Genomic DNA, 15,891 nt, shown 5'->3' on the forward strand with positions numbered 1-15,891 from the left:
CACTTGCTAATTCTATGGCTCTCTCAGCTTTGAATTTCTACTGTCTTGCTTTCTCCCTTCCTCCTGTAACGTCCTATGACTTCCTTTACCATTAGCTTTAAATTCCTTCCTCTTAAATTTTGTCCTTCCATGTACCCTTCAGTACCTGATAGTAAATGTCAGTGAGGAACAGACAGAATTAAAAATTATCCCAGGCATGCCTGTAGAAAGAAGTAAGGAGGAAGGGCTCTGCCTGAAAATCAATCTTAGGTTTTCTGGATTCTGCCCAAATAAAGTCTGCAAGCCCTAGAGAAATCCCTGAATTTCCACTGTTTATATTCTTAGGCCATTTATAGGAAGGTTTGTGTTTTTGAAAATGCTCTTGAAAGGAATCTTGCCAGCAAGTGTTCGTCTTTATGGTTTATCCAGACTAAAGATTTTTCTGGTTTTCGTTGGTTTTGTCTCATATGTTTTGGAGTTTTTTGGTTTTGCTGTTGTTTTGTGGGAGTTCTTTGTTGTTTGTTTTGTTTTGGTTTGTTTGTTTGTTTTGGTTTGCTTTTTTTCCCTGGAAACTGTCATCAGGTTCACTGTAGACTATACAGGGAAAAATTGAATCAGCCAGCACTTGTCTCCCACTCTCTCCTTCATGCATACACCTCACCATTTGTAAAGCACGTTTTTCTTACGTCTGGTACCCCTGGAAGGCTTTCATCTATGCAGTGATATTTCCTAATTTCTTGAGAAAGCAGCTCTTGAAGCAATGCTATTACTTCATTAGTCTTATAATTAAAACAACCTAATATTTTCTATCAGAAGAGCTTGTTTAGTTGCTTTTAAATTTCCAGGCTTTACCTGATTGTGTATGAATTTTCCAGAATTGATACCAGGCACTGATGAGGCACAGGGTGCCTCTTCCTCTGCCTGAAAGCAAAAAATGTGGCTCAGAACAATACAAGAAATCTTTTGTTCATGTGCATTGGAGAAAGGGCTTGATATTTAGTAGGGAAGATTGGTGCACTAAAAGTGTGTGTTTTTTGCTATCTAAAAAAACTTTGCTTCAATATAACCAAGGTCTTGAAAATAAAATTATATTTTATATGCAGTAACTGAACTTATTATTAAAATTTGATGATTTCATTCTCTATTTTTAATATTTTGGGAAAACCCAAAAGTGCCAGGAGTCTTCCTGTCAGCATAAAGAGGACTTGCTGGTGGCTCTCTTGGTAAACCTCTGCCCCTGTTTCTGCACTATTCTTTACCCACAGCAGACTGCAAACCTGGCATGGATTAAAAGCTGGTTCAGCAGCCTTCTTTGTCCCATATGGATGAAAGCAGAGAAGAGTGGTGCACACAAGCCTGTTCAGGTTTCCATGTGCTGAGTAAGGACAATGGTCACAGGGTGGTCATATGATGAAAGCAATTCAATAAGACCCTGGAGGATCTCTCTGTCTCTGTCTCTTTAGCTTTCCATGCATCTCTCCTTGTCTTCTGTGGCATAGAAGTTATGCCACTATTGCTGTCCAAATAACTGTTAAATTGTGAAAAATGTAAAATTCCTGAAAGGCAGGCCCTGGACTTTTCAAGTTGGACATCCAAAATTAGTAGAAAATACTCACAGTATTTTTGTATCCCCTTAGTCCCTTTCTGGGCTGTTTCTCCACTGCAGAAAGTATATTACAGAGAAAAGAGCCACAAAAAGAATTTAATGAATATTTGCAGAGCATTTGGATATTAAAGTAATGAACACTGTAATAGAGGCTGCTAGGAAAGAATCCATACCTGTAATTTTGTAACTGGCATGGAGAGCAGATGCTAAACAATGTAAATTGTTTAAAACAGTAAATGAACTCTATCTATGCAATGACAAAACAAATTAGAAGGTAGCTATTCAGTGGGCAGCATTCATATTAACATTGTAGGGAGCACTGGATATGACCATGTAATTAAAGATGGTATCACAGTGGATCTTCTGAAAATGGCTGAGTGGATGCCATGAAAGCAATATTAATATTGTCATCTCCTAACTTTGAAGTACTTCATTGGGCAGTTACAGCTTTCTATGACAGTAGATTTTGAGGCATTTAAAATGTAAACTTCATATGCTGATGGAGCTTTTCTATATTTTTTTTTAACTCTTACACAAGCTTTCTTCATTCCAGAAGCTGGGATATATGTGGTTTCAGTATACAGAGTATCTGGTGCTTTTTTTTGTTTTGTTTTCACCCAAGAATTTTGCTCTAAATGCAGTAATTCTTTGCTTTTCTCCATCAAAGAAACCTATTCTCTTCAGCCTAGCAGTACAGACACTGTTAATACACTTGAGTTAATCTTCTGGAGGGCCAGATAACTTTTTGTCAGCACCATTTGTTCCCTAATGGAGACTTCTGGTTGAGAACTATAGGAATCTCAACAAACCCTCTCAGCTGTTGACATTTAGCAGACTCAAGAGACTCACCCCAATATGAGAAAGTAAGTCCCAGTTGTAAGCACATATGAAAAGCGAGAAGCAAGATGCCCATATGCCACAAAGTGCTGATCCAGGATAGGATTGTGTTGTTCATTTCAACATCTTCAATAAATTTGGAAAATAAATCTTATGTGACTTATTTGCTATTATTCATTCTGTTTCTCCTTGCTATTTTTCAGCATTTTTCCCCTTTCCTTCTTCTTCATTGCTGTTGTAATGATCTCAGCTTCTATGTGTTGTTGTACCTTACTGCTGACTCAGCCCTCAGGGCTTTTGCTCTTAAGTGAATATTAACAGAATTAGGAGTATGCTTTTAGTCTTATCTTACCTCCAATGTCCTGCAACTTGAATGAAAAACTGAAATAATCTCCCCATATCCCAGCTACAGCTACTTATTAAAGGAAATTCAGTGACTTCAGGTATGACATTGTAGAGTTAATTCCGACTTTTCTCCTGTACATATTAAATCTAAATAATGGTAAAAGTGGGAAACTAGTGAGCCTTAAAGGAAATGGGTGAAAAACTTCTGCATCATTTTCTCTGGTTCCTGTAGGAATAACAAAAGAGCATTGAGGAATCTGCTGAGATTTCCAAGAAAGTTCAAGATTGCAGATGTTATTTCAGGGTCAGTGTTTAGCTTGGTTGTGAGCATCTTACCCATGTTACTCAGGGATGACATCTCCAAAGAAATATTTTGTCTGGCCCATGAGTGGAGTGCTTTGGCTAAGGCTTAGCACACACCTTATGTTAGAGTCAGGATTTAGCATGTTAGCGGTTTAGGAGAGACCAAGAAGTGAGGTGGAATGTAGGGAGATGTGGGGTCTGTGAAAGGGGTTTCCAAGGAATGACAGACTGCCAAAAAATATATTTTCCCTGAGAGTATTTTCATCTGGATCATGACTGGGAATCCTTTTTTTGGGAGGGGATTAGTTCTGTGTATTGGATAGAGTTAGATTTGGGACAGAAAAAGCCCATAGTTCCCAGATTAGTTGAGATCTGTAACATCTTCAGTCTCTATCTAAGATAAGTGCATTGCACAGATTTTATCAAAGGGGGATTTTGCATTAATGAGAAGGAAGAAAATTCATTTGCATACTCCTTATTTTTGCTATGGGGATATTTGTAGTTGTTTTTTTTCCCACTGAGACTTTTGTCCTTTTCTAGGCAAGTTACCAGGCAGTGGAAATGTTGCCAGGAATACAGCATTGGAGAACTTTGCCTCCACATTTTTCTTTGCTTTACGTCTTGGCCCACGTTACTTTTCCTCTCTTCTACTGTCCAGCTTGAAAGTTCCTGCCATCTTTTCCTGCTATAAGAAGTGTAGAAATAGGAGTGACTATTTTTATTTTAGCAGATTTTTATGTAGCAAAGCACAGGGGGACAGAAAGCAAATGGTAAATGACATTTAGATGGAGATCAGCAATACATTGCACCATGGAAGACAGAAAGCTTCTCAGGAAAGGCAGCGGTGGAGCCAGGTAGCACTACAAACTTTGAGCTCATGACTCCATCTTAATTCAAACTGGGCTGAATAGGTTGGCAGGAATGAGTGTAAGGTGATGAGATATCTGTTTCTTAAGAAAATTGCCCTTCAAGTATAAACACCAGCATTCAGCTAGATGAAGATTTCCTTGGCTGTAAGAAAGTCTTTAGAGGTCTCAGCAGTGATACTGTCACAGTCAGGGAACATGCCATGACAAAACCTGCTATGATCCGTGATGTGACATGGTGATGATAAACGTGCTAGTGGAACTGATGGCCAAAACAGATGTGATTGCTATGTTCTCAATAGCCACAACAAATCTCACTGGTACTCCAGTACTGAGCATCATCTGCAACAAGTGAGGGCTGTGTTTGTTATTGTGACCTATATGGTTATGTTTTCTGGTTCCAAAGTCATCCTATGTGTGGTGGCCAAAATGACCCGGAAGTACCCTGGAATTTTTAATGAACATATTCCTGATAGCGATGAATGATGGTATTAGTAAGGGATTTAGAGGAAGCTGCTAGAAACAATCCCCAAAAACCAGATCTGGCATCCTACACTTAAATGGGAGTTGGGGTGTTTGGTGCAGTGTTGGCCAAGAAAGCATGTTCCTGGGTCTTGCTGACAGAAGAACACTATTGCTGTGCTAGCCAGACAGCTCCTGCTCGAAACGGAAAATTGTGCCCAAGTCTGAATGCACTCATTTGTGCCATACCTGGTAATCTACTGATCCAGCACCGACAGGCCACCAAAGTGGCCTGGCTGTGAGCTGAATTTCAGGCTGATACTGTGTAAGAATTGCAAATTCAAACTTCTCCTGGACTGTCTGGTGTCAATACACTGCACTGAAGTCAGAGAAGTTACTTAACTAGTTCAGTGAATAGTTCTTTATGTTTAGTTCTTGTTTTCCAAGTGTTCTGTTTTAAAACTTTCATCTGTCTTTGAGCTATAAAATATGAATAGATTTACTGAGGATTGGGTGTTGTTTTGGTCTGACCTTCCTATCCTGCAGAGCAATATCTCATGGTGAGCAATTACTTTGATTCATTATTACTTTTTAGAGCGCTTTTCCCTCTAAGATACGCACTTTTGGATGAAGTAAAATATTAAGCCTTTTGAAGCAGAAGTTCAATTGCTAGAGATCGAAATAAGCTCTTCACGCTTTATAAAAGGAATTTAAACTTCCATTACACTGAAAATAGTACTTTAAATTCAGATGTGCTTTAGTTAAAAAAAAATGAATAACAAATTAAATTATTTGCTTTGAAGTGAAGAGATTGTTTTTTTCACATTCAGTATTACTTTTGGTACTGTATAATTATTATTGCAAACCAAATAGCTTTGAACTAAGAATCAAATATTCAAGTGCTATTAAAAGTAATTTTCCCTGTATTTTTCTGAAACATTTTAATCAGATCATATAAAGTCAGGCAAATGAGGTAATACACAATATGTATCCACTTTTCACCCTCTGTAATTGCTTCAGTTACACTTACCTCCTCTAATACTGTTGCTCTAATTATAGTATTTTGCAAGTTAGGATATTTTTGACTGCTAGGCTTATCTGGAGTCAGAACCTACATGTTATATATCCTCCATATAAACTTTAATGGTAATTTCATATTGATTTAAGTGAAGTTTTTCCAGCCTAATAAAAATAAGCATACAAGCTGAAATGTTTTGAAATCAAATGTTTTGAAATCATCACAATTATCCTAAATTGATGTACTTATGTGCATATTATTTTCCCAAATCACGGTTTATATTGAAGACATGATTTTACATACACAGAGTAATTAATTTATTTATTCAAAATAAACCAACAGTTTCCTCTAGTTGCATAGATTGTATTACTGCTCAAGTTTTCGGCTTTAGAAGTTTGAGTTACTAACACTGTATATTCAAATGTTGAGTCACATAAAGACTGTATTTTGACTGTGGCTATCAAATCCAGTCTTGCTAACAATGCACTGGAAGCTCTTTTGGGTTTGGTACAAAATTAAATTCTTTTGAAAAGGTACCATCCTTGTAACCCAAGAAGACAGGACACCAAAAATGAAACCCTTCTTCTTATACACTCTAATGAGTATTAGTCACTTTGGACATGATTGAGTGATAGCTAATACTTCAAGGGGACAAATATTATTTTTTTTTGTCTCATATAGTTTGTTGGATTTCAGATGTTATTCTCAGAGCGGGTATATTTAGAAATTTCAGAAAGATTCTAATTTAGATTTTAGGGCAGACAGATTTTCTTTGCAACTTGAATACAGTTGAACTTGTACTCTCCTTCCTTTGACAAGAACCTTAGTCAAGGATTTGAACATTTATTGATTACTTAGGTTTCTGCAGTCTAATGAAAGAATTAATTAAATTAATTAGCTGAATTAATGAACACATTTAACTAATTAAAATTACTTCTAACACATTACAGCTTTCTAGTGAGATTACTTTGCTTGCCAAATATGTATCAAGACCTATTTTATCCAAATCATCTTCAACTCAGTGGACAGGAATGTGGTCTGGAAAAATCTGTCTTTAATTTTCTTTTCATTTTCTGTTAATAAAGCATATTCAGCATTGGTTAGTGCTGTCTGCATTTGCCTCTTTTTATTTCCTCTTTGTTAATACAAACCCATTTTTCAGTCCTCAGGCTTGATCAGCTAAGGCATCATCCAATATTCTCATTTATTTCCTCCATTCCTCTTGATGACTACAAGCCTTGCAGATACTAAAATAGTTTGTTGATGACTCCGTCTGTACTTTTCACTAGTAATTTACAAATCAAGTAGGCAACATACTTGTGGTGCATTAATTTATATTTGAAGTTTGTGTAATAGTTTTAGCTATGATTAATTTAAAAGGAATTCTCCTATGAGCTTGTGGCATCCTTCTGATACCTATTTATCATTACTTGCTTCAAATAAGAGGTGGAGCTAATCTTGGAAAGAGCTTGGCATGTTTGCTGGAAGGAAGCTCAACACCACCCCAGCTACAAATGCCGACTCATCTTTGTCTTATTTATCTTTAATTTAAACTCGGCACAAAGCAGCAAGAGAGCTAAATCTTATCTTCAAAGGTGCAAATTAAAATTTTTGCTTGAGCAAGCCTTTGTGAACTACAGGATTTAGCGAGGAAAAATGTTTTAAAAGCCATAGATCGGAGTAGATTTTCTCAGAACACGGGTGCAGAGATTTTTGTGGTGACTTGAGGGATACACTGGTTTTGTTTGTCAAAAAGCAGCAAAGCTGAAAATTGCCAGTAACTCCTCTGAGGTATTGACGTGGCAGTGGAATGGGGAAGCAGGGTGATTTACACCTTGGAATCTGAGAGCCCTTCTGCAGTTTGAGAGATCTTTTGTCTTTTAAGATGTTGGGCTGCTAGCACATACCTGCACCTCTGCCTAGTTCAAGTGGCATCAATAGATTTGGCATCAATTTCTGCCCTTGTAGCCTTGGCAAATTTTCTTGGTGATGTTTTCTGGGACAAGGCCCGTCTGTCACTTCTGAATGCTTGTTCCCTTCAAAGCTGTAAGACTTTTCATCAGCAATAAAATCCAGATTTCACTCAAATGTGTGATGTTTTCTAGCAATAAATTTGTTCTGTAGTTCTTGTTGGCTTTTTCCCCCCTACTATTGACATTTAATTAACATAGCACAGATTATCTCTTAGTAAATATGCAGCATGTTTATAAAAGCTAAACTGTCTTCCTGGTATGTTTCACTGAGTGGTAAAATTAATGGTTTTTATTTGTTCAGATGGTTCTTTGGCCCAATCAGACGAGCAGATGCCGAGAGACAACTGTTGTACCCTGTAAACAAGGAAGGAGCTTTCCTAATCCGAGAAAGCGAAAGTCTAAAAGGCGAATACGCACTCTCAGGTATATTCTAGTTTTTCATCTAAAGCAATGTTTTAAAAATTTTTCAGGTGGTCTGGGCTTTTTCTTCTTCAAGAATAATAAACTGTGGGCATGAAAATGAAATTAAATTCATAATAATGGGGTTTTTTTTCCCCAGGAGATATAAAAAGAAAACTGGGCAAAAGTAATTTGAGTTAATATTTTATAGACTTTGTTTACCAATATACTCAGAACAGAAATTAACTTTTTAATGCTTTTACTTACAGCATTCTAGCTGCCTTAATATATTTTCATGACCAAAGCATAAAAAATTACATTAAAATTGTACACTAGAGCTCTGATTAGTACACAAAACAAAAATAAAAATAAAAGCACATTTACAAATATTTGAAATTTTAGAAAAGGAGATTTCTGTTAGAACTCACATTTAGGTTTATATATTTTTTTTCAGGGATAAAATCGAGGGAAGGTCTTCAAAGTTATGCTTTAGAATCAGTGATGTTTCATTGAAAATTTCACTGTAAACTTCAGCAAAAAATAGATTGATGATGATGCATTTTGAAATTTAAGTCCTTAATTTGAATCTGAATGATTATCAAATTAGGACACTTATTCTATAATAATTTAACCCACATTTAAGAACATCATGTTTTTTCATGCTGTACATATTTGCCATTTTAGATAGTAAATTGTGATAGTAAAAAGTGATTTTTCATTGGTTTTCTGTGAACTTTTTCCATCAAACTTATCATACAACTGTGATTCACAAGTATAGCGTTGTCCCTGAGACAACAGGGCTATACACCCATACTTCCTAATAAGTTCTACCTATATTAATTCCAGAGCCAGGAAAGACTTATGGTGTTTGTGAATAAACCATGAGTAGTCACGTGCAGAATTATGTGAAATGAGAGGCACCTTGTCCATAACCAGATTCTTTCATATTGACTCTTCTTTTGCCTGGATGATTATGTGCCACTCACCTTCTGAACCTACACAGAAACACAGCTTAAGTTGTGAAGAAACATATTCTTTCCCAATTATAACTAAAGTGTATGTACCTGCAGTGTCTTGTGGTAATGTGAGGAATGCTTTTTATTGTCAAGACAAAGGAATGTGAAATACAGGAGTGTTTATTGAAATAAATGTGATATTTACAGTACTGGGAGAGTTTAATCCACAGTTTTCAGTTTGCCCTCAAGGAAGTTGGTCCTTGCCATGAAGTGTTTAAAGGAAAACTACCTTTAGCAAGGAATCAGACTGCTCCTGAGCTGTGACAGAACTGGCCTCTTTGTGTGTGCACACTTTTGTCCAAGGACTGTATTACAGTCACAGAACTTTCAAAATGCTTTCTCTACATGTGCCAACTTATTGCTGTGTTACATGGTTTCAGCTTCCTTCAAGTTCATCAGTGAGCTGATTTCATCCAAGAACTGGGCTAGGATGGTGTTATGCAGGGAAGGAAAGACAAGCCTGTATTATCTTCTTAATGATGGCATGTAAATACATGGCACATTACCAAAAGTCAATGAAAAGTCTTTCATTTGTGCACCTGGAGGTAGAAATGCAAATCCTTTTTATTATTCTCTCTCCTTTTAGGAAAGATTTACAATATTAATTATTTATACTGCATCCTAACCACTTCTCTAACAGGAAAGTAGAAGTATGTCAGGTAAACTAGAGAAAAATCCAAGAGAATGAAAAATAAATATTAGGCCAGCTTTTGAAGTGGTATAAAATCACTCTTTAATGCTGCTGTTTAGTTTTTTCATTACAAATTTTGGACAGAAAATTTATTCCAGCTGATCTAGTATATTTGATTCAATTATGAAAGCTTGTGGTAGACAATTTTTTACATTTTTTATAAGCTTATTTGAGGAGATTTGATAATGAATGATAAGAGCAAGACATGAAACCAAGTGTGGGTTTGTTTCATGCTGGTTTGTTTGATTAAGGAAGGTAAGAGTGGCACTGAAGAAAGTAATAAATACACACAGAGGCAAGGCTCCAGCTGCAGAAGCCAGCTCTCCTTCATGCACAAATATGGCTTGTCCTCTGAAAATATATGCATGAATATATGTATCATCTCAGATTTATTAAACATTTGTGCTCTTTTAGTTAAAGGAAAAGGATAAACTGAAGCAATCTGTAGACACTACTGGTGGCATCATTTCCCAGTACCACTGTATTCTCTAGTAGCTTCCCAGAGTTGAACATCATTTATCCTTAACATGCTACTTCATCCTAAAGAGCTAAATATAATTTGCTGCTTACTGAACCAGCTTAGCTGAATGGCATCTATTTGTATTTTGCTCCCAAATAATAGTATACATCCTGGTCTAGATGTTTTATGTCCACAATCTCATTACTTACTGTTGACTCCTTGGAAAGCTAGTGCATTCTAAAGCAAACAATGAAATGTTTGTCTTGTGAGAAGCATTAGTAGGAAAGAAGGTAGTTCAGTTCACCAGGTTCCATGGAGAAGAGAGATTTTCCTGCATCTTTCCTGTTTGTGCCATCAATAGGAACTATGAGACACTAAAGCTGAGGCAGAAGGATGGCTTCCATCTCTGTGGTAGCTGATACACTGACAAGAGAGAAGTCCCAACCCAATATTTTGGAATGTGTCTCTTATTTCTGTTTCAAATTTTTTCAGTCCAGAAACATTAGACCTCAAAAGTCCCATATTCTGTAGATCTGATTGGTTTTGCTCTAGCTTTTATTGTTGTTTTGGTTTCATTGCAGAGTAGATGATATTGGCTTGAAGAGAAAACCTGGCTATCAAAATTAAGATCTTTAAGGAAATATTTTAATTCTTCTTCCAGCATGCCATTTAGGTAAAAAAAGAAGCTGAAGAGGAGGATTTTCTTTTTCTGTTACCCAAGAACCCAAAAACTGATTTTATGACTTTTGTGCTTGATTTCATACTCATATGGACAATGAGATATATAAGATTTAATGTTAATGGAGACAAGTGATCTCCTTAGTAAAAAAAAAATAAAAAATTTAAAAATTTTCAATCTTTCATGAAAATTACATTTTTTTACCTCTAAATTGCCTTGTTGGGAAAACTCTCAATTTGTAAGATTTGGATAATAAATAATTATTTAAATTAAAAACAAAAATTCATGTTCAGAAAGGTTTTTATCATCTGTGAATAGTGAAATGGAAAGCTCATCAAGCCAGATAGGCCCCTGACATGTGTTACTATAAATTTAGGGTGTTTGACATTTCAAAAATAGGTTTTTCCATTTTAAAAATGCACATGTTGTCGACAGATTTTTATGTTGATGACTCCAGCATCTGGTGTGAAATGTATTAAATTTTAAACATGTTGGTGCCATCTTAGATGTTGCCTCATTTTAATTAAAAGCCATAATTTAGATGTGCTCAGCTTAATTGAGTGTCATTGCCAATGATAGCAGGAGGCTCTGTACTTAGCCCATCACTGAATAATGGTATCTGAAAGACTTATTGCATTAAATAACAATGTAAATGCTTTGTGTTTTCTTCAGCTATTTTTTCCATGCTCCTAAAAGAATGTTGTGTGTTTTCCTCTTGGCTTCCAGTGTAGGAAAAACAGGTAGTTGTTTAAGGCAGCAGATTCATAGAACTGGGAAAATCACGGCTGTAACAAAGAGGATTGTCGCAGACATCTTTTAATTAAAATCCTTTCTTAGGATTTTTTCCTGCTGAAGCTGAGAAGTTTCAGCAACAAATGTAAACAATGGTTATCTGCTGCTGTGGAATGCAACAGGTGTGATTGGTCTCCTGTGGATGTTTGGATTTACTGACCACTCACAGCAGAGCTGCTCTCGCTTTCTGCCGGGACACAGATCTTTGTTAATCATTCTTTTCTATTCTTAGCTTAGCTAGCCTTCTGAGAACTTTTCCTTCTATTCCTTTTTAGTATAGTTATAATGTGGTATATATATCATAAAATAATAAATCAAGCCTTCTGAACATAGAATCAACATTCTCACTTCTCTCTCATCCTCAAAACCCTTGTGAGCACTGCCACAAGGATGATCTTGGATCTGCCTCTGCACCCGTTCTGTGCTGGTGAGAGTGATTTCATGGGTCACCTTCCTCCCACATCCACTCTGGGCATGGAGGCAGAGCAAGGTGCTGGAGGCAGTGCTACATGGTAAGAGCTGGGGGAGGGCTGTTTCCAGGAGCTGTGTTGCTCCAAAACACGTTGTTTTTGGCAGTAAGGGAACATTAGTGTCTCCATGACTCATTTGGTGAAGGTGTGGACTCTGCTGATGCCACCATAAATTTTTGTGCCCTGGGGAAGAAGTAGTAAATTATTTTATTCACATTTTTCAGGCGGCAAAATCGACTTCTGCTTAACCTATCATGTGAAGATGGATAGCTGGGAGAGGATAATCCTTTTGCTAGACTGAAACCATGTAGAAATCTAATGGGGAGCTGTAATTCTTTTGGAAAGGGCAAGTTGAGGAGAAAACCTCTGCAGTCTTCAAACCCAGTTACTGTCAAGCTGTGTGAGACTAAAATTACAATCCTGTCCTGGTTAGTAGTCTGGCATGGATGTAGAGATGACTGGAAGGGGTTATGGATAGTTCTTTCTTGAGTGATATGTGCTCTGTATAATTTTGGCAGAGGAGCCACACTGTGATGCAGAACTCCAATTGTATGCTGCAGGACTTATACAGCCAAACTCAGCCCTAAAATAAAAGTAAACAACCCCCTGTCAAATACTGCACTAATCTCAGCTACTTATTATGAGACATTATCAGTGCAGAAATTTTCTCCAGCTTCTCCACACGAATCACCACCTGACCTGCATGCTGTCAATCATAAGGCTTTGTAAAAGGCTCATTTAAGAAATTAGAGCACATCCTTCAAACCAACTCTTGCATTATTAATGTTAGCTACTTCACAAATAATAGTTATAATACCGCTAATAAATAAATCAGGTAGTCAAACTGCTATTATTTGTGATATATAACTGAGACTGGATTAACACAGTCATCCTGTTGGCCTTTTGTTCAATGCATCATAAAGACTAATTAATTTGTCTGGAATAATTTTCCTGTGAACTTTGGAAAAGTCATTACATTTTCAGTCTGTCATTACTGAATTACTCTTTCCTTCATTTTGCTTCAGCACCATTTCCAAATGACACATCACAAAAGCATTCATAAATTTTACAGTTAAAAAGTAGTAATGATGGGTGTTAATTCAAAAAGAAATATACTTTGAAAAGTGCAATGTAATATGGATTTTGTTTACAAATATTCTCATTCCTGTCCTCATGCAGAATCGTAAGTTCCCAGATTCCTAAAAAGACCACCTGAGGTGGAGTATTTTGAAAAGCTCCTGTCTGCTCTCTGGTGGTCTTGGATGACAATCGCACAGTACAGTGCAAAAATATTTGATCATCCACAAGAGTATTTAAGGAAGGAGAGATTTCCTCTTTGATTTCAACACTTAGATGGTGAGAGAAATTATTCTTCCTATCAGCTTTACTTATTTCATGCAACCAATCCTATATGCTTTCTACACACACTATGTAACCACATATTCCTCTGTCATTATAACCAGAGCTATTACCAAGATGCACACAGAGGCACAGTATAAAGAATCTACTTCTAGGTTTATTGTGTAACACTGTTAATGTTAGAGCTAACAGCTGTAGACTTCTTGGAGCAAAATCAGTTACCCTTCTGTATGTAATATAAACTCTCTACTGCCCATTGAACATGGACAGTGATGTCTAAATAATGGAGGGTCTAGGAAATTACACCCACATTTAAGTGACTGAATACCTTTTCAGCTCTTCTGAACTGCCCTCTCTGATGATTCTGAGCCGGCTATTGCTTCTACTGATATTCATTTGTAAAGGTCTCTAAACTAGTGGTCTCCAAACATTTTTGTGTGCGTGTGTCTCTGTGTGTGTGTGTGATTTATATACATTTTTTGTCTCTCTTTGATCTTGTGCTGGTCTGTGTCTAGCCCCAGCAGGCAGTGGCCCAGCCTTTATTCTGACATATCTAAGGAGTGCTCCAATGGTCACAGGGAGGGACACTGGCTGTCATGATAAGCAGATAACTTACAGGAAGTGAGGAATAGTCTTATTGGTTAAGACACAACAGATTAGAATAAAAAACATTCCACTGAAAGGGAATTAATCAACTACCTGAAACACAGCATTATTCACCTGATTTTTACATATTCCAAACATGCACAAAATTTAGAAAAAACCCTTGGAAGATTTTTTTCTACTTTTCAGAGAACTGTGGCTATGTGGAGGCTATATCTACTCCCTTCAAAGTGCCTGCCAGCCCAGCAGCTGCTATTTGGAATGTTAACACTAAAATAAAGGAGGATAAAGAAAATATTAAAACCTGGCTAAATGACTGCTGTCAGTTAGATGCTTTTGACTGGTTTTGTTGTCTTCAAACATGGGAAACATGAACTGACTCACAGAAGATATATTTATGTACTTCTAAATCAGTTCTTTTGGCGAAGAATCTCCAAATCTGAATAGCTGAAGACTAATAGACAAGAGGTGTTAAGCTATCTGAACAATGGGCTTTGGTTTGAAAGAAGCTTTTTTATAGTTGTCATATTTGGAACTAAAATAATTTATTTTAAGGTCCTCATAAATATATTTAGGAACATTATGGTGGTTTGGGTATAAATGATATTGTACCACTTCAATAATTCCTAGAAACTTAATATATTTAAATCTTTTTAGTTTTTGATGGTACATCTGTGAAGCACTACAGGATCAAAAGGATGGATAAAAGCTTTTTCCTAACCAGAAGGAAAACCTTTAAAACTTTGAATGAGTTGGTTGACTATTACAGCAAGAACAGTGATGGCCTCTGCGTGTTGCTGGGACAACCATGCCTAAAGGTAAGGCGTGGATGCTACACTGTGCAAACTAGTTTTTGTGAGCTAACTCATCAGATATCTGTCAAAAAGTGTTGACCCCATTTCTTCTACCATTTCAGAATGTTAATGATCTGCTTGTTTTCAGGAAGTTCTGGGTAGTGTTACAGTTTCATTCTTACATTTGACAAATTAATAATAAAGTACCATGCCATTTTGAAAAAAATCATCAAGTGTTTGTTTGGGGGGGGGGGAGGAATATCATGATTTATGAATACTTTTTTATAAATACATATGGAAATGAAATCTCCAACTTCGTAACTCTAGCTGTCCATATGTAATTACTGAGGCAAAACCACAAGGTTCTGGCGACCAACACGTCATTGTTCAAAAAGCTTGCTAGAGGGATGATTTCTAATGTTTGCTTTTCATGGGAGGATTTCTTTAGCGTATTTCTAATTTCTAACAAAGAGCACCCAGTTTGAGGGTTGTATTTTATGTTCTTGGCTCACTTTATTGCATGTGTATACTCTAAGGAAACATTATTTATATCTGTTCCAGCTTTACATGAAATAGTTAACAATTATTTATATATGTTGTTGACGTGTATTATTTATTTTCTTTTATGAGATACAAACTCCTGCTACTTTTGATTTATCTTACCAAACTGTTGATCAGTGGGAGATAGACCGACAATCTCTGAAATTAGTGAAAAAATTAGGATCTGGTCAGTTTGGTGAAGTATGGGAAGGACTGTGGAATAATACCACCCCTGTGGCAATCAAAACATTAAAACCAGGTATGTGAATTATTCTTAAATGTTAATGAGCTATTAGCAAGAGTACTCCTTTACTTTTTAAATGCGGCCTATCTGTAAGAGCCTATCTGTATATATGCATTCATTCTTAAAATCCACACACCTAGACATGAAGATTAGTAAAGCTCTAGGTCTAGATACTCTTTGGTATTTTGAATGAGAATTTTATATACTTTTCTGTTTCTAGATGAGCTGAATTAATTCAACATCCGTATCACATGAAAAGGCAACCACAACAAGAGTTGTACCTATTTTTTACAGTATTGTTTGCGTGGAAATGAGTCACTGTAGATTGAATAATCTGTAGGTGAAGTAATTGATTTGCAAGCAGTTCATCATCTGTGGGGTTTTTCTAGGGATTAGGTGCTATACTACAGTGAATTCTTCCGTCATATAGAATATTTACTATGCTAAGTTTGTAC

At 36.4% G+C, this 15,891-nt stretch overlaps 1 protein-coding gene across 1 annotated transcript in view; it reads left to right on the top strand.

The window, feature by feature from the left end:
• FRK (fyn related Src family tyrosine kinase) overlaps positions 1-15,891 on the top strand; it is a 46,833-nt gene that overhangs the window by 14,422 nt on the left and 16,520 nt on the right. The window contains exons 2-4 of the mRNA XM_058019928.1: positions 7,691-7,812; positions 14,516-14,676; positions 15,283-15,451. Coding sequence (XP_057875911.1) covers positions 7,691-7,812; positions 14,516-14,676; positions 15,283-15,451 — 452 coding nt within the window. The remainder of the gene's footprint in view (positions 1-7,690; positions 7,813-14,515; positions 14,677-15,282; positions 15,452-15,891) is intronic.

The sequence above is a fragment of the Melospiza georgiana genome, chromosome 3 (genome assembly GCF_028018845.1).
Source record: "Melospiza georgiana isolate bMelGeo1 chromosome 3, bMelGeo1.pri, whole genome shotgun sequence".
Taxonomy (NCBI): Eukaryota; Metazoa; Chordata; class Aves; order Passeriformes; family Passerellidae; genus Melospiza; species Melospiza georgiana.